The 27,143-nt window shown below is 40.8% G+C and overlaps 1 protein-coding gene across 3 annotated transcripts; it reads left to right on the top strand.

Annotated features, from left to right (window-relative positions):
* Positions 1-78: 78 nt before the first annotated feature.
* On the top strand, positions 79-25,093 carry grb14 (growth factor receptor-bound protein 14). Of its 3 annotated transcripts, XM_047600279.1 has the most exons (15): positions 79-251; positions 2,242-2,456; positions 3,539-3,668; positions 16,730-16,886; positions 18,366-18,487; positions 18,637-18,711; positions 18,804-18,941; positions 19,838-19,948; positions 20,095-20,190; positions 20,516-20,578; positions 21,959-22,075; positions 22,362-22,431; positions 22,504-22,591; positions 22,921-23,014; positions 23,766-25,093. In XM_047600279.1, the coding sequence occupies exons 2-15, from the start codon at positions 2,269-2,271 to the stop codon at positions 23,910-23,912; spliced, it is 1,596 nt and encodes a 531-aa protein (XP_047456235.1). In that variant the 5' UTR covers positions 79-251; positions 2,242-2,268; the 3' UTR covers positions 23,913-25,093. The 3 variants fall into 3 exon arrangements, with proteins under 3 accessions (XP_047456235.1, XP_047456237.1, XP_047456236.1); XM_047600280.1 differs by lacking the exons at positions 79-251; positions 2,242-2,456; positions 3,539-3,668 and adding exons at positions 16,133-16,150; positions 16,311-16,411; XM_047600281.1 differs by lacking the exons at positions 79-251; positions 2,242-2,456; positions 3,539-3,668 and adding an exon at positions 12,083-12,359.
* Positions 25,094-27,143: the final 2,050 nt, after the last annotated feature.

Raw genomic sequence — 27,143 nt, 5'->3', positions numbered from 1 at the left:
GCTTACATTTGTGCACAAATGATGCCGTTTGTCCCGCATGAGCTGCTGAAATCGGATCCCGCTGAACACTGGTTGTCGTTCACAACTGGTAAAACGGGATCTCGGTTGGTGACTCAGAGCACGTTGCAGTGGTGCACCTGTGCTACACGTGTGAACCCACTGGGATTCGTTCGTCTCTGCAGCAGCAGCGACATGAGCACCTGGTTGGGAGAATCGAATTGGAAACTCCACCTAAGGAGGCATTGATTAAGGTAAACAATTTGAAAGTGGCGTCGGTTCGAGTCGTTTTTATTGTGCGCGGGACGGCGTGTGCGCGCGTTACTTTGCGCAAAGCAATTTGCAGAACCTTTTGTGAAAATGAAAGTTGTTCGAGTTATCTACGATCGTTTCCAAGTTGAGCTGGTCATGGCTTAGGCTAGACACCGACACGAACATTTGGAAGACACCAAGGTCGTGTGTTCTCGTGGTCGGACACCATGGCACGAAAAGGCTACCAGTGCGTTTAGTTTATCTTGCAAAATTAAAACTTACAAATCGGTTGTCGTGTTAGGGATATTTGGCTACAGACTAAATTGTTTCAACCCAACTATTGAATTCGAAGGGTTTTCTTGCTGTTCGTGCACGCAAAGTGTTCAAAAGTGAACAAATGAAAGACTACAGTGTTTTTTCAGACACTGTGGCAAAACAAAAAAAAAGCATAAAATTTAATTTGTTTTTGAGGTGTGATAGGCACAAAGACAGCAGTATATCACTGCAAAGACTTTTTTTATTACTATTTTGACCAGTCACAACTAACTGATCTGCAAAAAAATGATTAATGTCAACAATGAACAAACGTCCCTGATGACAGGAGGGAAAAAGTTTCAGACTTACTTGAACACGGCCATGTTTAATGTGATGAACTCCCACTAGTGGTTACTTTATTTTCTACAATGGTATCCACACTACTTTACCTGCAACGGAATAGTTAAAAACAGTTTCAAAATTGACAAAGACAATCAAATTGAGCTCAAAGAAAAGGTTAAGCATTGCTTCTTTGCACAAAGGAAGCCCTTTTATTGAAAACACTTAATCTGTCCTCTGCACGTAAGTTATTGAGGTGTCAATGTCCTTGTACATACAGTCTGGTGCTGTTTTTCTCACACTGGTGTGCAGGTGAACTTGTACTCATTGATGGAATCAGGAACTAGGCAGGAGCGGCAAACTACTTCCTGGACCAGACGATCTGATGTCTTACGGTGGCCGTTCCTAGGTGCTTTCAAACTCTTATTGGCTTCAGTGTCCAAATACTTTTTTAGGGTTACCATGGTGGCATGTCATAAAGCCAGCACCAGAACACGTAGGGCTGTATAAGTATGACAAATGTTATGTGTTGCTCGCTGAAGACTTTTCATTGAGAGAGAGGTTTTACAGCTCGGTCTGATTTCCGTGTTAGAACCTTTTTCGTTGTATCATTTTTGACATGCAGCGTTGGACTGTTTCCTTTGACCAGTGCGGCTGCTTGTCATATTTACTAAGGCAACCCTCGTCTGTTAATGTAGTGAGGTATTGCTTTAACTGTACGCTGCCTGTCAGCCTGTGTCTTCATCAGCCTGTCCTCCTCTGCCCAGACCCTGTTATACATTACCTTTCAGAACACTGTTATCATCCCCAACCATCCCCCACATGGAGCCTGTCACTGAATGATACACAGCCAGACTGCTAGGCTGGCTACTCTTTACAACTACAGGACTTCTACAGTGTACTAAGTTTAAAGTACAATCCCTGTGCGAAGTCCATGACAAAAGAACAGTTGGTTTTATAGTGCTCCCAGCCCTCCTGGGCTCCTTAGTCTAAGTGTGCTTTGTGTACACATTTCCTGTTTTTCAGTTTGCAAAGGCAAATATAAAAAAAAAGAAATGATCAATGTTAGCAGAAAGAGTTTAGGAGGCTGAACAAATTGGTTGATTATTAATATACAACGGGTCAGTGCAAGGATGGCAGTTTTGGGAGTCATTGTGTTAAAAATATCTTTATTGTGGTGGATCATGTTTGGGTAGGAGGGATCATTTTGCCCCACTGGGCCAGCCCTGTGGGCAGCAGATGAGCCAGAGAGACTTGTGTGTATGTGTGTGTGTATATATGTGTGTATATGTGTGTTCTCTGCTGAGCTGTAAGCAGAGGAGCCTCGGCAGCCAGCTTGCTCCAACTGCGCTCTGCACACACTCCAGTCCCACAGCTCGTCTCTTCTGTCTGCTCCAGATGATGCCTTGGATTTAGCCGGCCCACATGAGTGATATGAATAAGACACTGGACGAGATACACACTTCTGGAAGCCTCGGGGAGAGAGCAGAGATTTTTCAGAGTGGCAAGGGTAATGTGAGTGGCTTTCCCGGCCCAGCCCTCATCCCTTTGCAAGATCCTTTACTAACACCAAATGCTCAGAGGACCAGGATTAAGCTCTGCAAGGGAAACAGGTAGGGCTTGTTTTCCTTACACTTTCCGTGAATTAGGAAACTCCGTTGGTAAGATTCTTGTTAAATAAACTTGCACGGAAACTGAAAGCAGTGCATTCTACTCTGCACAGTGTGAGCTGCACTGCAGAAGAGCAGCAGCTCCTTTGTATTTGCAGGGAGTTTGAGACACAGGGCTCTGTTTGAAAGCTCTGGCTGGGCCTGAAACGCACCTGTGAAAGAAGTGTGATACATTATTTCAGCAGTGCATTTAATGACTTCCATCCACTCAAGATCCTGTTAGTTGTGGGGGGTACTTTTAAGCTAGTAATATTTTAAGAGATCAATAAAGAAATAGTTGGCCAGAGAACAGCGCGTCTAGTCTGCAGGCATGCCGTCTTTTTGTTGTATTGATTTTGATCTTACTTCCTTTTGTATGTGCACATTTTAAATGTGTGTATGTGTTTTAAGAAGAAGGCATTCATGACTCATACTGCCGACTACTGATAAGGATGACATTGCCCTCACAACTTATGATACAGCAGACTTCTTCTATCAGTTTTTTCTAACTGTTCAAGCATGGTCTGTTTACTGTAGTGATAAAACCAGAGGTGGCTTCCATGTGTGTTATCTGCCCATCAAAGTCTTTTAGTGAGTAGGTGTGTCATCAGGTAGTTAAGAGTATGAGGGTTTCATGAAGCACAAGCAGTCTCTTCTACATAATCTTTTATCTGGGCTAGTTTTTCATTAGCTTTGTTTAGTTTTATCTATTTATTGTATTTATTAACCATTAATTCCACTGTGTTCCTTGCATTTTATTCTGCTTTTATCTGTTCCTATTGTAGGTGTATTGTCCAAACCAGTTGTCCCTAGTGGGAGACAAATGATCTATTGCTGCATTTATCGTTACAGTATGACATAAACTGTTTGCTTGATTCAGCTCCTCCTCTTATGGGGAAGGCCCTTTATGATAACTATTAATATACGTGCATTGTTTTGGAAATTCGGCCTGAATACTTGGCACTAAAGAATGTCATGCCTGCTTTGAAAGAATATTTGCTTGCCTCATTTTATGCCATATATTGCATTTGTTTTTTGTCCTCCAGGAGCCATAAAGAGGGAGAGGAGCCCTTCTCTTCCCCTGTTCCAAACCCCTTTCCCGAGCTTCTCCCCTCAACCCTGTCCCCCCTCGTCTCTGAATGTTTGCTACCATGGACCAAAAGCAGTGCAACTCAGGTGAGAGTCCCATTTACGACACTTGAGACACAAATAAAAACCAAAAGTATTATAACTTTTTTTTCATATGCATCCCGGGCAGCGAAGTTATTTGAACGGGGACTGGAAGTGCCAGACAACAACCGCCAGATATTTTTGACTAAAACAGTCGCACAGTGTTTAGTTTGAGATTTGTCTGAAACTTTAGGACATATGGACGGTCCGACCGGTTATACGAGTATGGAAATTAGCAGCAGAGACATAAATGCTGTGTCAGCATGCCCAGACAATCCACTTGCACTATGTTGTTACTTTGCGAGCCCAGATTTCTACCAGCATTTACAGTGGCCATTAAACAAAAAATAATAGCCGACTGGCAATCCAGTTCAGGTGTAGATGTTGAAATTCCTCAATAACTTTATGGTTTGCTTAGGCAATACTTGACCTAGACAGCAATATTGTTTGATTTAGCAAAGGGTGTGTGATTATCGTGCACTGAATGTTGGAAAGTACCTATTAGTGCAGGAAGATTACAGAAGTACATAGAAGTATTCTTGTTCAGAGCAAGCAGCAATGACGCTCGTAACTTGCAGCTAGCGAGCTAGCTTGTTAATGCAATTGTTAATGCAATCAGTTGGAGGAGCCCTTTTTTAATGTTTCCAGGTGACTGGTTGGAAAATAGCAATTATATAAAAGTTACATTAACTTAACCAGACAAATCTAACATGCATTATAATCTACTGTAGTAAATATGTTAATGCTGTGCAAAGGAGCCATTCAGGCTACCAGGTAGGAAGACGATTAGCTGGGCCTGCTAGAATTCGCAGCTTGATGAGTTCTTTTTACTTTTTCTATGGTTTAAATCAGTGATTTAAAAAGAAATCAGTGTTTGGGACTTTGAAAACAAAACTCTGTGTTTACCACATTTGCAGCCATTTTCTCCTCCAAACAAATGTTTACATCTGGCTGACAAGTTTGAGATTATGTAAAAGAAATTCGAATTTTAAAGCCTCTGCAGTCTGAGCCCAGCGGAATGTACCACGAACGTACGCCCTCTCTGCACATGCAAAGAAACCAAAGCTTTACAAAGCTTTTCTCTTTGTAGCTGTGATTGTGATATGGCTGAACAATGGCTGCTTTGGGGTGGGGTTTGGTGGCTGGTTGGTTTTAACATTGTGTATGTTTTTTGTAACTAGTTAGAGCATCATTGTTCATGCCTTACTCTAAAAGCGTTCTACAGTTCTTCTCAATTCAGGCTTATGATGATTGCTACAGCTTGCTCTGATATAACCAAGAATTGTTTAATTTACTTTTTGCCTCTTATTTTAATGCACAGAAAAAAGGTGAATTTCCCCTGTGTAACTGATAATACCAGGGGTCTTCAACGTTTGTCAGACCCAAACTGATGGAGATATTAAGCAGGGACCCCCTACCTACTGTCTGTGTTCTATATTAAACTAGTGCTATTTATAAATATACATTTATATATTATATATCATATTATTATTCATCTCATCTTCCGTACCACTTAATCCTGCACTAGGGTCGTGGGGGTTGCTGGAGCCTATCCCAGCTGGCATTGGGCCAGAGGCGGGGTACACCCTGGACAGGTCGGCAGCCTATCGCAGGGCTAACATTGAGGCATACAACCATTCGCACTCACACGCACACCTAGGGTCAATTTAGAGTCACCAATTAGCCTAACGAGCATGTCTTTGGATGTAGGAGGAAGCAGGATCTTTCCGGCATGTCTGTGTGTTTTCTTGTTTCTATTAAGTTGCGTAGGACACATTCTTGCACTAAATTTGAAATTACAGAGCTCTGGCCTTACAATATCAGCAACTTTCAGCATCGTTTGACCTGTGTCTCAGGTGTCAGAAGCGATAATGTGTATAGAAAGTGGTTAGGATTTTTCAAGCTTCCATTATCCTCAGTGGTCAATGAATTTAAAAGCTCAGTGAATCAAATTGGCGTATTCGTTCCTCTGAATGTAGTGTGGAAATATTGCTTGATTTTCTGTCTGTCAAGTGTTTCCACTTGACACACAAAATCTCAAATGAGCCTTTCTGCCTTAGTCCCTCTGATACAAATCAAGCTTTCCCATCAGAAAATGACAGTGATTGTCAATTCTCCTGTGCTCTAATCAGCCTATTGTGAAAACAGGTCAGGGATCTGCGCTGATTTGGTGTATTGACAATAAGCCTCAAGTTTCTCTGTGATATAACAAAATGCCACTTAGTTGGCTTCACTCTAAATCAACATGGCCTTGTTGTAAACACATCTTCTCATTACCAGGGCCTGCAACTGCGCTTTATGGACTCGGCAGCCACTCAGTCTTTACAGCAGCGTTCTTGGGAAGACAAAAGGAGTATGTCATCCCTAACAGCTGTTTTTATGTCAAGGCCCTCGTGGCACAAGGTTATGACCTCTTCTCAGAGGCACTCTAGAAACCGATGACTGTAGCATCGCTTGTCCCTTCACCCACCATTCAGTCTTTTTCACAAAGAATAAAACTGGCCTTTGAGCTTTACAGCTTGTTTTTTGGGTAGTAATGTTCTCATCTGTAGTAATTATCTGAACATTTCATTATTCCACTAGATAAAGGTTCAGATTAGAAATGGATGTTGAAGGAATTTGCTTAACATTGCTTTGATTTACACAGACTAGCCTGCTATTTCACTTTTAATAACCTTGTTTATGTCAGCCCGCAGATAACTTTGTGTATGCAGGATCATTTGAGACATTTGCTCAATAAAACGACAAGTCCTTAAGCATTAACTGCTATACCAAAGAGAAACTAGATTTTTTTTTCTCTCCAATACGGAGATGTGCATCTCTAAATGCATACTGACTGTTGCTAAGTTTAGATGGAAATGCATCATTATATGTACAGTAGATCAAGATGACTGTGATTGTTTGGACAGACCGTGTTTCATGGTCGTCAAATTGGGCGTCCTGTGCTGCCTCAGCTGTTTTAGACATGCAGCTGTGACATTATAGATTCCTTTGCGCAATCCTTTAATCCTTCTGCACTTTTGAGCGTGGCCTCAGGAAAAGTGCCCATGGTTTGGCATTTAAGGCTGTCACTGTGCACACAAGCACACAAAAATTTAACACAGCGCGATGACGGCGTAAATATTTGTAGGATTGCGAAAGCTGCCGCGCACACAGCTCGGCGCTGTGCCGGCCATTCCGCGCTCAAGATGTCACGACCGACCCCGGCCCGCATCGCTGGATGGATAATAAGACTCCACACCTGGATTCGGCCGTCACGTCCAACTTAAAACATTGCTTTTCTTGAGATCTTTACCCTTTTCTGAAAACGGTCTTTATTCTTTATGACAGATAGCTGAATGATGTCGTAGTCAGTGGCACAACTCCACCCCACACAGCAAGCCTACTCATTATCCTTCAAGGATCCCTGCAATTATTAGACTGAGTCAGAGCCTTAAATATTACCTGCTGCTGTCCCTTCCCTCTAAAGTAATACAGTTGATCAAAATTAACAATAGATTTCTTTAGAATGATTTTATTATTCAAAATTTTTCTTTTTTGTTGCTGTCAGTGTCATTGTTTTTTTTATCACTATTAGTTTTTTCAACCTATTGTATTGGGAACAAATCATGTAAAAACATTTTCAAAATCCTACAGTTCGACCCGACACAGTCCACTGTGGTAAAAGTTGCGAAACGCTTAACTGCAAGTGGAAGTCCAGTCACTTGCAGGGCCATATCATCTTCCACCTCAAAGAAAAAGTAGACCAGGCCAAAGACGGTGTTTGTCTCCGCTATTTTCTGCCTACTAGCACAACCTAGAACCTTCTTTAACACCACACGTCAGCTTATAAACCTCCTTCCACAAGCACAGATCCCTCGACAACAGCTGACCATGATTCAGTTCTTTCCTAAATCACTGAAACGATTGATCTTTTCAGGTCACTGCTCCTGTGTTTGGCACAGATCCCTTTGTTTTCAGACCAGTATCGCTGCATGAGCTTAAAACAACTGCTATGAGACTGTCACTGTGTTCCACTGAACCTCGCGAAAAAAAGATTCAGACTACCTGCCACTATAAGTAGCCCTCTCTCCTCTCCTTTTAATATTAAACCGTTTCCCACACTCTTAAAATGTTGCTGGACTGGATTTTGAAGCATTGCTTTTAAAAAGACAACAACAACATAGAAAAAGAAATTTCTACAGACATTTGATAAAATATTGTCTGTATTTAGCATGGCCCGTGAAAGAGCTCTCCTTGGAGTTATTTGTAGGGGATTTATATAGCTGCACAAACATGGCTTAAACATGGAATACCACAAGAATTAATGTTTGTCCCTGTTCTTTTTATGCTGTACATGTTACCCATGGGACATTTATTATTATCATCGGGGACAGTGGTCTTTGAGTGGAATAAGTGAAAAAAGTGGCATATCTTCCGCACGATGTGGGAGTATAGTTGACAGTCATTCCTAGATTCTTACTAGAAAGCACACAGACAGTCAACAGTGTTCTACATTGTCTATACTACTCTTTGTTGTGTGCTGCCAATATGACCAATACCGTATATGGTAATAATCAAGCATTATCCTCAAAGTCCAACTCTTTCCTAATGCTTTTTTCGTTGTAGACTGCATGTGAGACATTAGTATCTTGCTGCTTTATGGGGCCAGTAAATTCCATCAGGCGGCTATGTACAGCATTGCCAGTCACATAATATCCACACAACGGCAGCAGACATGCTTTTGTAATTGAACTTTTGAAACGGCATTTGTTTTCTCTGGGTCTCTTGCATTGGTTGAATAGATAATGCAGCGATTCAACATAATGCAGTAGGTAAATTGAGAATAAAAATCTGAAGAGTCATGCTCTGTAATCCAAACACATGCCGTTCATTCCTTGTGCCTTGCAGAGAGTGTGCGTTATATATAGGAAGTCACATATAGGCATTAGGTGCACTCCACGCCTCACTCTTATTCCTTTCAACAGTTGGGATAAAATCATCTTCCTAGTTGGTCCGGATGGTTCAACACAGGTTAATTAGCCTTTTACCATCCTGTTCTTGTCTATGAGTAGAAATATTATGGGATTAACCCTATAGAAGACAGTAAAAGAGAACATTTCATCTGTTTGCATCCTGGTGCAAAAGTAGCGACTCAGAGGCAGACGACTGGGAATATGCAAGAAAGTAAATTTAGATAATAATGGACCTAAGTATAATTTCAAGCAGTTAGTCAACACGGTGATGATTATGTTAATCTGTACTGGGTACCTCTTCAATTTTAAATCTGCTGTCCGAGGTGACCTTCCTGCCCAGGTTCACAAGCAGTGATGCTTTTTATAGCAACCAGCAATAATTGATAGCCTGAGCTGAAGAAGGGAACGACTGTAGTGATGGAAGCAGAGTAGCCTACAGCTTGTAGGAGTATGGTGAAGAAATTACCATTTCAAATGGAATCTGGGACTTCCCTGCCTCCGGTGGTCAGGAACATTCAAACAGAGACTATGAAGTTTCCAAGACAGCCTTCTGATAAAAAAAGAAACTCTCTGTTCAGAGGAAGAATTATCTTAGTGGTGGTGAGGACAAACAAGGATAAGCACTACTGTGGCTTTTACTTGCTGGAGATTGCTGAAAATAGACACACGATTGAATGATTTAAGGCTGTAGCCATACATCATACAGTATGTCACCAGTGTTTATGTAATTACTCTCACTGCCAGAAGGGGGCAAATAGTTTGGCACCATAGCTTTAAGTTCTGTGTTTGAATCCTGTGCTATTTTACACTTTGTAAAGACTGGGAATTTTAGGACTGGTGAGTAATCGTGGGTTCTGGTGATGTGTGTAGCCAGTGTAACATATTTTTCATTAATTATATTCACTTCCTCTTACTTAGTAGTTACTATTCTTTTAGTTTCTGAATTAAAGAAAGGACTTGTCTTTATTTATTATTAATACATTGCTAGAGTGTACATGTTACCTGGTAGGAGGTGCTTCCTTAAAGACAAAGTTTAGGGAACAAAAGTGTTTTAAGAATACTAGGCATGTCCTTGCTCCACAAGATTGCTCGGATATATATCTCTGGACGTTTTTACAAAGCAAGGAATCTGTCAGTCATCTTGTCCACAGGTAGGCATTCACCGTATACCTGCATGTACACCTGCGCCGCTGGTTGCCGTCTTATTACTCCGACAGTGCCTGCAAAGGGGTCCTGATTGAATCAGCTGTGGTCAAGGACAATGTGTCTAGAGCTGGCTTTGTTATGGGAGTCGTGGAGACTCTGTTATCATCCTGGCTCCATTAATTCCAATTCATTTTAGCTGTGTGATAACTAGCAGCGTCTGCTTGTCTGCGCTCTCACAAGTCAGCGTAGTGTGTTTCCAGATAAACATGAGGCCTGTTGTGGGAGGTTCTTCTTTTCCTGTCTGTTCTCATGAGTTGAATTAGAGCACAGTGACTGGTGCTAAACCTCCATAGTCAGTGTTGTATAAATGCTAAGAAGAATACATAAAATAAACATGCATGACCCATGCAGAACTTCTAATGCAATGTGCTGGCTTTCTACATTAGAATGACAAAGAACTGAGACTTTATATTCCTATGCGTCACATATTTTATTTACGTAACAGCTTTATTCCTGGGACTTCACTGTCTTTTATTCTGTAGGGCATCCTACTAACTTTGAGAGTGAACCAAAATATTCACGTGAGGGCAGCTTTCACACCAAAACGAGCTACATTTAGCATTGATCTCTAATTTTTAAATGGGTGTGTCATGTAAAGACTCGTCTAGTCTGACAGTAAAACAAGATATAGGCTATGAAGTCCTATTATGGGAATGGAGCTACACTATATTGCCAAAAGTATTTGCCCACCTGCCTTTACACGCATATGAACTTAAATGACGTCCCATTCTTAATCCATAGGGTTTAATATGACGTCGGCCAGCCCTTTGTAGCTATAACGGCTTCGGCTTCTTCTGGGAAGGCTTTCCACAAGGTTTAGGAGTGTATTTATGGGAATCTTTGACTGCTTTGACCGTGGACGAGAAGCCCTGGCTCACAGTCTTTGCTCTAATTCATCCCAAAGGTGTTCTGTCGGGTTGAGGTCAGGCCTCTGTGCAGGCCAGTCAAGTTCCTCCACATCAAACTTGTTCGTCCATGTCTTTATGGACCGTGCTTTGTGCACTGGTGTGTGTAGTCACGGTGGAACATGAAGGTGCTATCCCCAAACTCTTCCCACAAATATGGGAGCATGGAATTGTTCAAAATCTCTTGGTATGCTGACGCGTTCAGAGTGTCTTTCACTGGGGCTAAGGGGTCAACCCAACTCCTGAAAAAACAACCCCGCACCATAATCCCCTCTCCACCAACTTCATATTTGGCACAGTCGCCAAACCCAGATTGGTCCATCAGGTTGCCAGAAGGAGAAGCGTGCTTTGTAATTCCAGAGAGAATCTGAAGGCCACATGACGTTTGGAGGTCTGTAGCAGTTGACTTTGCAGAAAGTTGGCGACCTCTGTGCCTCAACATCCACTGACCCCTATCACCGCTCTGTCACATGGATTGCCACTCAGTGGCTGAGTTGCTGTCGTTCCCAATCCCAGTTGACTGTGGAATACTTAGTAGCGAGGAAATTTCAGAACTGGACTTGTTGCGCAGGTGGCATCCTATCACAGCACCACACTGTAATTCGCCTGAGAGCGACACATTCTTTTAGGAGCAGTCTGCATGCCTAGGTGCTTGATTTGAATACTTTTGGCAATATAATATATTTTGGCTCTCTAATGTTTGCTTACTCCTCTCCTTGCCCCCGCCCCTTCTCAACTGTGACCATGTTACAGAGTACTGTATGAGTACTGACACAAAGTTGCAGTATATTCATATTCATAATACAAACCCAGAGGTTTTGTAAGTGTAGAGCAAATGTTACATTGCAAATAATGGCGCATATTTGTGCACAGAATCAGCTGCCTCAGTCATGCTACACTACAAACTTAACTTTAATAATGAGCATTAGTCTCTCATGCCTGTTCTGTTTCACCTCACCAGCATCATAGTGAAATAATTAATAAATAAATGACATTTACTAAATAAGAGATAAATAATGTAACAGGCTAGTATTAATGTGACTGCACTTGTAGTTCATTTGTTAAACTTTGTATCTTGGCTAATACCCTTGTCTCAGTATGAAGTGTGACTGAAAATTGTTGTGTTGCATCTGGCTATAAAGTCAGTAAAACCAGTAATGTTACTTTCTGGGAGCTCTTCTGTAGATTTTTTTCTTAATTATTTTTTTTCACTAGATATAAATTGTTACACTGATCATAAGCGCTTTGTTTATTGAATACTCCCTTTTCAAAAAGAGAGAAAATAAAAACGCTTTTACATTCCCAAGGACAAAGGAGGAGTTTGTAATGTGGGGAGGCAACATGACTTTGTTTCTCACACTTGCGCTCTGAAGGGTCTCGCTAAAACTTGTTTTCCACTGTATCCAGCAGGGTTGCCATATAGAAAGAAAAAACAAACGATGCTATATTAAACGCTAAGAAAAAAAAATCATTATTGTCTTTACAACCATAATTTGGACGTTACCAATAATTTGATTACTATGTATGGATATTCTTCTCGTAATTAATTTCCCACCTACGGCAAAAGCATGAATTTCCATGCGAGAAGAGTCACCTTGCCGGCCATCACACCTCTTTGTTTGCAGAAGCGGGTATGGAATCTTACATGGATTTCTTCTGTGCTATCTCTTAAACTTTAATGCTCTTTCCTCTATATCAGTGAAGCGCTGTCTTCTGTTCGTGTCCAGTCTACTCAATTGGAGTTGTTTTTCAGATAGTGCTGGAAGAGTTCCAACCTCATGTGAGCACTATGTAAGGGCTCACTGTGTTTAAAACTTTCTGGTAATTTTGCCTTTCAGAATGCTTTGCTTGTGTTATAATGTGCTTTATGCTGTTATATCTACACTGGGTTCTGAAAATATGTTAGCGTACTATTAACAAAACATTGTTATTGAGCTTGTTAATCCCCATGAGGTTTATTTTTAGTTTATGTGATGTGTTCACCATTCAAGACTTTTTAACTAATTAATTAATTACGCATCAATAGCAGATTGAGTCATTAAACTTGGAAATACGCTTAAAGAGCTCTTCACTTTAACTGACAGAATAAATGCTAAATAAGAGAAGCCCGTACAATAAGTGAGAACATTAGTGTTTTTGTGCTCTGTGGTGCAGTGCTTTACATTGTGCGGTTATAAAGCTCTGACCTATTCCAAAAAGACCCAGATTCTTTCAATGGATTAACAAATTCTTGCTTTTTTCTTACAATGGCTTGCCCTTACTATTCAGTATGGTACAGCAAGGCTGGAACACTCCAATATCTTCATCTAAATGGTCTCCAAATCATCTGAATGACAACTAGTGTATAATAAGTTTAGCTTCCCTTTTAAAAACACAAACACCAGCAGTCCCGCAGTAAACCAAGCTGTAAAGCAACTGCCTTTACACCGCGCTTATCAGTGTCGCCCGATAATATTTGTCTGTCGCTGGAGTTCATCTACTCATTGCTGCAAATGAACGCACCGCTCTGGCCGTGTCCTTCCGAGCGATCCAATTTTGTTTCGGCACTCGGAGTACAAATAAGTTCAGTCTGAAAGCCAACTGGCGTATCAGTAGCGCAGCTGGCCAAGCAAATGTTAACAGAAGACACAAACAGCACCTCGTCTGGCCATTAAAGGACGTCCTGAAAATGTCAGTTTTTCCAGTGTCGTTGCAGTGAGGAACTTGGAGGACGGTAAGGACAGTTCTTAGTGGTTTTCGTGCACAGACGAGGCTGGAGGCCAACCCACCCAATGCCACCCAATGATAGAGGTACAGCTGCGAGAGTGCACTTTAAGGTTCAACCTGAGGAGGCTCATTGGTAAAACGGCTCACTCTGTACCCGTCCTTGAGATAAGAAGGTCTAATAGAGGAGTTTATGTTCATTGAGACTATATTTAGTGCTGCGTGCACAGTATCTCAATTTATTTTGCCTGGTCCAGACAGTTTTCTTTTCTTCTCATTGAAAGTTCTTTGCAATACAGGACATTATGTTCTATTGCTCTGCCCCCAGCTTCAGCCCTAACCTCTGGGGTGCAGCTCTCCCAAATCAACCATCTAGTTGGCTTCATGCTGTGTTGAATGTGGCTGGTATTTGGATAGGGATTGAACCTGTCCAATAGATTTGTGGATCAGTGAAGTTAAAATCAGCTTAGCACTTATTTATATGTACTTAGGGATTTGTGTTTTCTTTCTTTTCTTTTTTTTTTTTTTTTGTGGATAATGTGTACTTGTTGTGTCATCAGCTACTGCTTTTAAACTGTTTCTGGACACATAAGACTTTGTAGGACCAACCTATTTTGACACTGTCCATTTTAAATTCTCTCAGAAGCTTAAAAAAGGAAAGTGAAGAAATCTTCTAGCTGCAACCTGGATTCTCATCTTGTGGCACTAAATTCAGCACACATGACCTCTAAAGTACTAGCTTTTCTCAAAATAAGCATACAGTATGCTTTATAACTATCTTCCCTTGACTATACAAGCACTACAAATACAGGCTAGTGATGCAACTACAATAAAAAAGTCAACTTCTGCCAAGAGGCTAAAATTTTTGCAGTTTCATATTTGTCCATTCACTGCGGATGCACTTTTATACCAACGTTCTGTTAAAAGATTATGACTGATGCACCCAAGACTTTTAATGTAACTCCGCCAGGCAATTTGCCTTTTAACTATTTAAAATGAGGAAAGGTGGCATTCGCCACAACAAGGAAGTTTCACCAGACTAGTGAGAGCAAAGAGGACATGTATGCTTCCCAGATGAAAGCATGTGTACACTGGAAGCATGGTTACTTGCTGATGAATGCGGCTCTGTGTTCACTGATAAAGCCGTCGTCGGCTGCTGCGGCAGTCTATCAGCAGTCTAGCCTTTCATTAGAAACTCTTAACCAATAATTAACAGTGCTGTCTGCTCAAGGTTTGCTATTATTCAGAGTAAAAACGTTACAGTGATTAGCTGGAAGAATTCAAATGAAGTATATTGGTTGCTGATATTTTAAATAATTTGTGCTGATTAAAAGTAAATACCATCAAAACATGACTTGCTTAAGAATAGTGCGTATTGTATTGTTTTTAGTCAAAATTCACAAGTGCATGTTCACATCAAATAGAAAATATCCTTTCAACAGATCTCTTACGTTCTGCATTATTCCTGTTGTCGGCTTTGTCTTGGTTTTCAATGATGTTCGATTAGAAATCAAGTGAACAGTTCAAAATCTGATTAATTAGTGATAATTAATCAAAAGACAGAATCAAAAATCATCATAGTACAGCACATAAAACTGATTTTGGCGGCTTGGATACACTGCACACACACCACAACACAGCATGATCCTGGGTTGGTGTGTTTCTGCTGATATATCATATTTAGAATGACGGTGACAAAAGGGTTTTATTCTTTTATTTATATCTTTTCCTCTCAGCAGGCCATTGAATCTACATCCCAGAATGCAATCCTTCTTGGCTTTGCTTTACAAAAGTCTGCACTAAAAAACATTGTGAAGTCATCTTCTCATTTGCAAGTTGTTACTTCGGATGCTATCGTTTGAATTGATTCTTTCCCTGTTTTTTTTTTTTTTTTTTTTTTGCTAAGCAATGCAAACATAAAATACATCCAGAAAACGCTAACACTCTGCCGAGGGTTCCTTGCCTCCTGACAAACCCAGCCCTGTTCCTGGTGAAATGTGACACCCAAATGATTTGATTTGGCAGGCTCTCAGGAAGCCACATCCTTGAAACAACTCAGCTGAAGCCCATGAGTCATCGCCAGCAGTGCCGTGAATATGTAACTTTCTTTCTCTCAGGATTGATTTATTTTAAATGAAAATGATTTAGCGTGTTATTGTGCACTGATGAGCACACTGAGCACTAGATGATTGATCTCTTAAACGCAGGCCCTTGTCTTTGTTAGACATCTGTAAACAAAGATTTCTCTCTTGTTGGGCTCCATGCGGGCTGATTGGACACTAAATGGTTTACACTAAGAGGTGATGTCATAGCTGGAGGCACCCATTTGCTTATGGCTCCTTGAGGGCTCAAACCTCAGCCCCACTGAGGAGGTCTGACCTCCTTTCTCTGTAGAAAAGCAGTCCGGCTCTTCTTGCCAAGCTTTAAGCGACCAACAGACAGATTTGGTCTTTGCCACACCTCCCTCCCTCTCTGGACCCGCCTGTGTCAACTTTAGACTGACTTGACCCAGCTACCATTACATTTAACCAGCACCTTTGTAATTGCTCTCTGGGATCGTGCAGGGTATTATGCAGCAGATCTGCTTGCCATGGGTGCTTGAATGTGAATAGAAAGGGGGTTGGAGCCACGTGACTCTCCCTCCACCCCCTAGTGAAAGAGCAGATTGATCTCTGGCTTCTTGACTCTCAGTGGTGGGGAAAAAGAGGCAGGTGATGTGGTAAGAAGCCCCAGTGATACAGATATGAGTCAGGAAAGAGGCTGTTTTGTCTAATTAGCTCCTTTCAGCTTTATTGCAGTACAGAGCAAGGGAGAGAGAGGGTTAGAGACTCGTGGCTTCACAGCTGACACTTGCTGTGCTGTCTGATGCGTGTTTTTAGGTTCCACACAAAAGCTCTCCTTTGCAATGCTGTGTGCTCAGCCATGTTTTGCCTATAGAGCTTGCCCAAACTCAGTGCTGTGCTTGGCTCCAAACCGACAGGTAAGTTCCTCTTTTAGACAAATTAATTAGTTTGATGTCTCAGTGTGGTGGTGCCGTTTCTTCGCACGTTTCAGCCTTTACATTCTCTAGCGCATGCTTTGCAAATTGTTGTGTACTTTATAGGACACACAGTGACAAAAAAAAAAGAAAAGATAAATACGATATCGCTGCTGTGAGAACGCAAGCTGTTTACTGTTTGTTGCTGTCAAACTGATTCCTTCGAGTCAAAAACATTACCAGTTCAGTAAAAGACAGTGTCCCAATCTGCACTTTTCAAACATGGTTGAAATGATTGTAAAGTTAATGCTTTTCTTTCAGGTAATTAAAGTGTTTAGTGAAGATAATACCAGCAAAGCTGTAGAGGTTCCCACTGATGTCACCGCCCGGGACATATGCCAGCTGTTCGTCTTGAAGAATCACTGCATTGATGACCACAGCTGGACTCTTTTCGAACACCTCTCGCTCCTGGGAATAGGTAAGATTTTATTTTCTGTGAGTGTAGCTTGTGCACACTGTAGCCAGTGAGATGACTACAAAATGAATGAATGCAAAATGCTCACCTCACTGGCATAGTTCTTATCAGTAGATCCGGCAGGAGTGCAGTGTATCAAAGGTGCAAAGCTGCACCTTTTGATGAACATAATTTGTGCCATGCTTGTTTTGCAAAATGTCATTCAAATTCTGTTTACATATCAGTTTACAGCATTTTTGTGTCCCTTCACTTCATGTCTATGCAACACAAATATCAGCCCTGTCTCAAGGCCAGATGGTCATAAAGTATAACTGCTCTATACCATTTACATATTCAGCCCTTTTGCTATTTTCTGTATGGCTGTTTTAAATACTGGGAAGTCTACAATTTTAATCAGCATTACCTGGCACAAATAACTATTAATTAAAAAATGCTCTGAGTTAAACTATTAAATGCTATTTTGTGGGTCAATGTAAATGTTTAATCACACCAGCCTTTTTTTGCCCCAGGTTTGATGAAAGGTTAATATCTCATTAATGTCTGTGCAGTCAATATGTAGCTACAGCCAGCAGCCAGTTAGCTTAGCTTAGCACAACCACTGACTACAGTTAGGGACAGCAGTTCCCGCTGCTGCTACACACAAGATATGGACAATGTGTTAATAAGTGAGAGTGCAAAGAGCTGGTTGACCGGTTTTGTTATTAATGGACAAAGCAAGGTTAGGCAGTTATTGACATTTGTGGTTTTCTGCCTAGCTAGGCAAATTAGCTGCTGGCTATCATACAAACTGTTGTATTAATCTTTTCCTCCATCTCTCTATAAAGAATACAGGTGGAGAAAGTGTTTCATTATTTCTTCAAATACTACTGTATTTCATCAAAATTAACTTATAAGCCACTTAAAAGCGATATCAGTTTCCTTAAAAAAAAGAAGAAGAAAAGCATGTATATGCATGTTTTCAACCACATCTAGGCTGTGGACTACATAATTGCTTCTTGCTCAATCCTCAGATCAAATGTCAAAGGCATATCTAAAAATACTTACTTAAGGTAAATTATTTACAAAGCAAGGCTTACCTGTATGTTATTTCTCAGAATTTTGTCTTGTACGGGTTGTTGTCTGGTGAGTTTTATTCAACACAGGCTCACATGACCGTCTGAACAAAAGACATTTTCCATTTATTCAACAATCACTTTAACTTCTAGGAAATGATTTGTGTTTATTTTATACTTCTTGACTGGGGAGCCATGCTGTCATCTAGAGGTTATGCATTAATACAAGGTTAATAATCAAACGCTTTGCCTTGCGGTTGAGCATTGTAACTCTTGCCAGGAAATCTTTTGTGGAGATCATTGCATTGTGGCAGGACATGGCATACTTATGTCTTTGACTCAGGTTTGGCATTATAAATAATTGTATTCAGTCTATTTTATAGAAATCAGGTTAACCTGACATTCTTTTCTTCTCTTCTGCTTTCACTAGAGAGAATTATTGAAGACCATGAGTCTGTTATGGAGGTGCTGTCCGGCTGGGGAATGGACACAGATAGCCGGCTGTATTTTAGGAAGAATTACGCAAAATACGAATTCTTCAGGAAACCTCTGGTGAGTGTTTGATGCAGTTCCACTGTACTGTTTATGTGGTTATGGATTTGTTCACATCAATGGTATATCCGTTCTTTGAACTAACCCTGCTATATTCCCAACAGTATGTGGGTTGAAGAGGTTAAAGTGTCTTGCTTTCATATCCGTAGGACTTTTTCCCCGACCACATGGTCTCCATATCCAGTGAAACCAATGGCATGGTTGATCACTCTGAGCTCATACAGGTATCAAGTTCTTTCTGTTTACTCTGTTCTCTTATCATGATAATTCACTGCACTCCCCCACCTACAGACTAATATTTCTCTACCCAACGCAGACCTTTCTCAAATCCAGCACTTGTCCAGAGATCCATGGATACCTCCATGCCAAAGAGCAAAGCAGAAAGTCTTGGAAGAAGTTTTATTTTGTCTTGCGGAGGTCTGGGATTTATTTCTCCAATAAGGGGACTTCCAAGGTTAGTGCAAAATAAGACTCGCTCATCTTGTGTTCTATGTGTTTCAGAAAATTAAAACCATAAAAAGCATATTACGAACTCTTTGAAACACTTGCCCCAGACTATAAATATTCTTTTAGCCTTCACTTTGTGCACTGTGTGGTCACCAGTTCACCCTGTGCATACATGTCACTCATATTGTGAGAGAGCTGTGGAACAGGTTGAGCTTGATTTTCCTTAGGTCAGCTGGCATAGCAGCCAGGCAGAAACTGTACTCTCAGTGCTGCTGACGAGTGAAGCATTGGCCATGCCAACTACTTTCCAACTGCTTTCATTTGCTACAACAGTAGACCTTTTGTTTTCAAGTGCAGGTAGGCTTTAGTATGACGCCCACTTTAAGTCTAGCATGTTTACCATTCATTTGCGTATGTGGTCAGAGATATTGCTAGTCAGTTGCTGCAATAGCTGCGACTTTTAAATGAGGAAGTGGAAGCAGACTGTCACATGAAAGCAGAACAATGGGAGCCTTTGAGCTTTTTTGGAATACCATCTAAATACAACCCCTATCAGTATTTCTTAATCTGCCCTTATCACTTTGAATATATTTGTAGCATATCTTATATAATGTGTAATTTCCACCATCAAACATTAACTTCAGGAGTAGGATCTTAGTGACTTCCAGAACTAACTCCCTAGCCTTAATCCTCCAGACGCCCAACACAATGACACGCTCATAAACAGCAAAACTGTTTGTGACACATAACTGTAATTTCTGTGGTTGGCTACATCCATATTTTATTTATAGAAATCAAGACTTCAGATGATTTCAATTGTTGTTTCAATGCCTCGCAGCTAAAGTTTAGATATTGTAGCTCACAGTGCTTTTGTTTTTATTATAACCCCTCTTTGTTGCACAGGAACCCAGGCATCTCCAGTTCTTTGCCGACTTCAGTGACAACGATATCTACACTGTGTTGTCAGCCAAAAAGCTACATGGAGCACCTACAGAGTTTGGATTTTGTGTCAAGGTACCACCTCTTTCTTTGAAAATGCTGTTAACAGGGAGTCTTTCCATACAGCAGGGAAATGCCAAAACTGTACAAAGGGAGCAGATGTGGCGTGTCAATTCTCATCATATTGAACTCTTTTGTCTTCCTAAAACTCCTCGCCTCAGTCCACAAAGTGCAGCTCGGCCCGGGACTTGAAGCTGCTTTGTGCGGATGATGAACAGACCAGGACCTGCTGGATCACAGCCATGCGCTTGTTAAAGGTTGGCTTGCTGATGAATAACGCTGGGTGATATCTAAGAGGAGGAATGCTGAGTCAGCGCTAGAATCAGATTTAGCTTTGGGAGGAGGTCAAGGGAAACTATTGAGTGATGCTAGATTAGCACTCCCACACTTGATGGAAGCAGCATGTGTTCATTGTAAGAATATTGTAGAGCATTAGTCACTCCTGCCAGTCCATAAATAATATACAGTACAGCGCAACAGGTTTATTTGTATCTGGCCCTTTTGATCATAACGGTAACAAGATAATATACGTATATATATTTGGAATAAAATTTTAAATCACAACCTTTGTCTGTCTTTCAGTTTGGGATGCAACTGTACCAAAATTTCATTCAGCCGCACCAGAAGCAAAAACCATCACCAATGGTAAGCTGAAATTCTTAATAGTGCAATATGTATGGGAGCCGTGGCCATATATACATATATTTCCAAACCACCAGATGAAATTTCTTTAATCTGACTACCTGGCCTGAGAACAGAGTAGACAATTTAGTGGATAAAACCTCAGGAGACAAGACCACCACTTCATGTCTGGTGGATGAATAGTTACATGTTTGGTAAATAGACATAGCAGTCTAGTAATATAATTGCATAGGACAAATGAGGCACCTTGAGTGGGGCGATGTAGACTTCGCGTCCCAGAATAGCCTCAAACTCTTCTAGAGTATTTTTGCCGCAGCAAACACAATCTATTTATAGATTACGGACATGTTCGCGAACTCCTCGCTTTCTAAAAATACATAGTGATCAGCTGCTCTCAGATTTAACAACTCATCACCTCTTCTCTGCTGTCGGGGGGTCGTATGTGACCGGCGGCCTCGCCAAGAGACTTAGCGCGAAAGATAGGAGGGTGCGTGTGTTTGCCAAATGCAGGGTCAGACTGTTGAATGTTATGTCAACATGACAGATTTAGCTAACCATGGTTGCTTGAGAATCCTACATCATGGAATCACACTGACACGTAAAATAGTAGTCATGGCCGATGCAGATAACCCAATTATTAAACGATAATGTGGATCCGCATGCCACTTGAAGTGGGGCAGAGTGGAAAAAACAAGCTGTAAAAGTAAAACAAAAAAATAAATAAATAAGTAACACCCACAATGCTCACATTGTTCTAGCCACTTGTTTAAATTGCAAGCTTAGTATGCGGTAAGGGAATTTAAAAAGCTTCTTAGTAATCCTGATAAGAGGAATTTTCTTGAGTGTGAGTGAGTGTGAGTGTGTGTGTGTGTGTGTGTGTGTGTGTGTGTGTGTGTGTGTGTGTGTGTGTGTGTGTGTGTGTGTGTGTGTGTGTGTGTGGTTATTTAGAGCCACTCACTATATGACAGCTTAAAGGACTAAAATATGCCCATGTGTCATTCCCTTCAAAGCCACTTTAATCCCTTTGCAATGGAGTTTTCTGTCTGGAATCATCTAGAAATGATGAAGATGGAGTCACAGTACTCAGACACTAGATGGCAATACAATACCACAAGGCAGCAGAAGTCAGTCTGTGTCCCTTTCACAGTACGCACAAAGCGTGGCGAGCAAACCATGGCTCCTTTAGAGTGTTATACGTTTTATTAAAACATGTCTGTAGATCTAAAAGAGTGAAAAAGTGAGGAACCATATGAAATATTTATATATATATATATTTATATATATATATATTTATATATATATATATATATATACACACACACACACACACACACACACACCGTATGTCCATAATTGTACTGTATAATAACTATGCCATTTCAGAGAAGCATTTCGGAGAACTCATTGGTGGCCATGGACTTTTCTGGCCAAAAGAGTCGGGTGATCGAAAACCCATCTGAGGCGCTGTCTGTTGCAGTCGAGGAAGGCCTATCATGGAGGGTAAGTCAGTGATTTAGAAAAAATATTTTGCTCTGAATAAATTGTTACATAAGGTTCCCATCCTGTGAGTAAACAACGACAGACTAATGGTCCCTTATCTTCATGTTCTGTCCTCAAGTGGAAACTAGATTTTTACTTCACTGTCAGATAATGGGAACATTTTTCTCAGATAGAGTCCTACGTTTTTATAAAGTACAACCCAAGACGTATTAAGATTTTGCACATACTATACAACTGATTAACAAATAAAGGCTTAACAAATGACGCTGTGGCTGTAACTCAACAGAGGAAGAGCTGCCATCGTCTGAGTGGCCATGGAAGCCCCTCCACTGCGCAGAGCTCGGTGTCAAACATAGGTTTGTGAAACGCTTCATAAATAGTTTTCTGCGTGTACGCGACATTCATAACGTACCATCTCTGCGCTCCAGCTATCCACATGGCTCAGCCGTGGTTCCATGGCAAACTGTCTCGGGAGGATGCTCAGCGTCTAATCACTCAGCAGGGTCTCATTGATGGGTGAGTATTCTTCCACCTTGTGCAATATCTCATCGGCTCGTGAAGACTTTTTTTTCTTCCTGTTTGTACTTCTCACTGAAGAACAAGCGAGGCTGTATATGTCCGATCAAAACAATCAGAACAGTCATTGGAGTTTTTCAGAGGACATAACACATCATAGAACTTCATTAATACTGTATTATTCTTTTGCATTATCAAAACATCAGAATATGTTGTGTTAATTTTTGCAAACTAAGCCAGTTTTACAATGTCACTCTTTAAATATTGGTAAAAAACATACTTTTTTAAATGTTTTGGAAGCAGACTGAATATTTCCCTTTGCATTTCAGAGTGTTTCTTCTGAGGGACAGCCAAAGCAACCCGAAGACATTTGTACTGTCACTGTGCCACATGCAGAAAGTCAAGCACTTTCAGATCTTACCTGTGAGTATCTGTTTGAATCCATGCACTCTATTGCAAAAGTTTTAGGCACTAAATATAAAGCAAGGACGCTTTTGGAAACACAAATGTACTTATTCTATTTATTACCTTGGAGAGGTCGCAGAGTTCTTCTGTAGATTTAGGCTGTCCTTGTCTTCAGTCTCTTCATGTAGGTGAAGTTATGTTGTCTTTGGTTCGCACAAAGGGAACCTAGAGGGAGGCGCTCTTTTTGATTGTTTGTGGCGGTGAATGAATGGTGCGCCCCAGGTCGTGTTGAAAGCCTCTCTAATAATGTGCTTTAGCTACAATTCGCGAATGTTCCCTAAACGTGTCGTGCGCAGGACTGGTGGACACTGGGTCGACTGGCGACGTGAACCAAACTCAAATATTTGGATTCGCGTAAGAAATAAAAATAAACTGGAGTTCAATATTTGCAAGTAAAAAAAAATATCATTCAAAGTTCACAGTCAACAATTTTCATCCAATAAGAATGATAATAAAAGTAATAAAACCATAACATCTGGCTCTCGTTCTACATGACCCCTTGTTCTTGCTTCTGATGATACAGCAGCTCTTAATCACTCTTGCTGTATGTGACAGGTCAGATACCTTATAGTCCAAACTTTTGCATCAGTTGCACCAAGTCAAGTCAGAAATGTGCAAAATGTAGCGCCACGCTTAACACGTTACCCATTTCTCTTGTGTGATTCATGTTTGCATGTATGAATTCATATGTGTGCTTACGCCACTGTAGGTGGATGATGAAGGGGAGTTAACCTACAGTCTAGATGATGGTCACACCCGGTTCACTGACTTGATCCAACTGGTGGAGTTTTACCAGCTAAACCGTGGCGTGCTTCCCTGCAAGCTCAAGCACCACTGTGCCCGGATCACCCTGTGAATAAGGGACCTAAGGGACCCCCCGCCGCCCTGCCACCCCGCCACCCCACCCCGAGCATCCATGCGCACCTTAACTCCAGGTTCTTCGGGACGAACTCTCCCAGTGTTGTTCTCGTGCCTTGAAGAAGAAAGATGTACAGACTGTTGTTTTCGTTCTGCTGCACACGGTACCACCTCATTTTTCTTCTTCACAAAAACCTAAAATCCACGATAGACTGTATAATAAATGACTACTGGTGCTGAAGACCACATGCAACATTATTTTCCCGGTCCTGTAATTAGTGTATATGTGGAGGTAAATGCGTTGTGCAAACATGACATCTTGACCTGTATATTACAAAGCTGAATGAGTACTTCATCATGTCAGTGACAGAAAATAGTTTTTTGATGTACAGTAGCAGGAAATTGAGCTTTTAACTGAAAATATTCAGTGGATTAAGTGCAGTATAGGTATGTTGAGCAATCACAGAATATGTACAGTTTCTATCGGTAGTAGTCATTGCTTATTTGTAACCATATCTTAACCTGTTCTGTAAAATATGACTTCTTAATTCATCATCAACTACAGTAAGTGCTCAGGTGCTTTTTAAAGAAAATGACTGTTTTTTCTAATTGGGAGATAAAATGACCACTCAGGAAGGGATATTGTTTGCCGTCGCCACTGGACAGAGAAAACGAGAAGTCACGATCAGACGGAGAGACGGCGTGAAACTGCCCTGCTCTGTGCATTCATTTTAAAATGTTTGTGATTAAATAAATGCATTTGTATTCACGAAATTAGCAGTGGGCTTGCTCTAAAACGAGAGCAAGGAAACGGATGCTACCAATGCAAGTAATTCAGAAAGAAATCTGAAACATGGCTTTACTGACTCATTTTGATCAAATTTCAATTCACTGTATATTGAAATTTAGGTTTTATTTATTTTTTTTTTTTCCCAGCGATTCAGGTACACAGCGTGCGACACCTCGGTTGTTCGGATTACGGCATTACTACGTCTGTTGTGGCTGTACAATGTCGGACTGTTTTTGATGTTATTCGTACTGCTGTTGGCATTCAGTGTCGTACAGTTTTTAAAAAGCCAGCAGTGCTTTAGTTTTTTTTTTTTTAAGAGAAACGTTTTATATCTCATAATTCATGTTTGTCTTTTCAGCTGGAATAATGAATAAATGTCACGGACTGCATAGTTTTATATTTATATATATATATATATATATATGATTATTGTATCATACCTGCGTCACGTAGCAAATTCAACACATTGTCAGCTAAACCCACACTGGAAGAGAAAAACGCCTATAGTGTGTTATTCACAGCGTAAACTCTTACTACTACTCCTAACATAACACATTTTTATATCGCATGGCATGTCTCTGTAGGGAAAATGGGGCATACAATTATAAAATCGCAATGACACTCCAAGATAAAATGTCCAACTGAGCCATCTCATCAGCACACAGTTGGGTGCTGCTCAGTCCAGAAAGATTTTTATGGTGACTACATAAGTCATGATTTTCTTATGGGATCCAGCACAGTTAAATTTAGTCACACTACGCATGTATGGAATCATTAGTCTAACGTTGTCAAGTATGATAAACTGAACCATGTGGGCAGTACACATGTTTACGATGCTGTGTATGTATTTATTTGCACTGACATACTTAACTTTTATAACCACTAGGTGGTACTAAAAGTATTTTGTGCTTGCCTGTGCAAGTTTGTGTTCGCAATTTCAAGGATCTAGTGCAATTTAAATTACATAATTCAGTCAAATATTTTCAAAAGATACAGTTTAGATATTATAAACTTCAAAAAAAGTTGTGCAATCAAGGCTTATATTACTAGTATAATTTAAGTAATGCTACTTGTAACAAAGCACATTATAAGAATTCGCCAAGAAACATATTAAAGTACGTTGCAATGTGTATATTAAGAAGAATTACACCAATATCAGCCAAACGCCCTAATTCACTACATTTTACTTATAACTGACTTTACAGGCTCACAAGAATTTCAGAAATATAATCCTGGATAATGGAGTGGAACAGAATATCGTGTCTTGAAGCGTCCGTGTTAAACAGTCTTCACTGTTGTGATACAAACACATTGCCCCTATACCTCCCCTGCTCTACTTCAATAGCACATTTTGAAACAGTGCTCGCATCCAGGGGAGATGTGCGCACACAGAGAAGTCTTAAATGCACCCCTGCTTCCGAGGTCTTGTGCTAAATGTTGTTTTGGATGTATTCCTGCCATTGATCGGAGTCTGGCTGCAGGGGGAGAGATGGCAGCTGGGAGAGACTGCGCCTCCTTTAATGAATTCATCCAGCTCTATCCAGCCCAAACGGCCTGTGGATACACCATCTCTCCCAGTAAAGAAAGACTCTCCGCTCTGCCTTGGCCCTCGTGGACAACCACCACTGTTTGCAACACTTCACACCACCACAATGGGGTTACTCCTACCTGCACTATCACTCTTATGACTTAAGGTTTCGTACTTCAGAGCAAGGAGCTGTCAACTTTGCTCTGTTCTTAAATGCCCCTCATCCTGTATTCCCCTAGTCTGTATTCAATTATCTGGCTTCGGCCAACTTCTGCTTAACTCAGGCGAAGTGAAGACCTCTATGTTTGCTCTGCTCTTGATCCGGAAAAGGTTTTGGCTTCAGACTGGAGTCTATGCAAAGCTTATTAGGAAATGTGGATAAGTTTGTCCAGGGGCGGCTCTACAAGCCAAGGTTAGAAGCTTTAAATGTTTTAAAATGCATTCCCATCATCGGGAGAATCTGAAGCCAGAAGCCAGTCCAACAGCTCTGCACTGGCTGCACTGGACTCGGGCAAAGATAAAGACGGGTCAATTTGAAATTATTTTAGGCTGCATCGACCGAGATTCATCCGTATTAAGCAATTCACACACAATGCGATGCAAAAAGGATCAAACGCACATCAGGTTGCGTTGAAGTAATTGATTTGAATCATTCGCAATATGTGCACCCGGGTTTACATTGGGTTATGTAAAGCGCAACTCTGAAGCATTTTTATCTTTTATCTATTTTTTTTTTTTATTTTACAGTCATGTTTTATGAACACCGGTCAAACACTAAAATGAAAATTCTCTTGTTTAGTAGATTAGAGGTCAGAAGCTACAGGCAGGAGAGGTCACGCATGTGGATAAGACGCGTCATCCTCCCTGCATCTATAAAGTGATAATTATGAGGAAATCTTTTTTTTTTTTTT

The sequence above is a fragment of the Mugil cephalus genome, chromosome 12 (genome assembly GCF_022458985.1).
Source record: "Mugil cephalus isolate CIBA_MC_2020 chromosome 12, CIBA_Mcephalus_1.1, whole genome shotgun sequence".
Lineage (NCBI taxonomy): Eukaryota > Metazoa > Chordata > Actinopteri > Mugiliformes > Mugilidae > Mugil > Mugil cephalus.
This window is presented reverse-complemented; position numbering and strand designations above follow the sequence as displayed.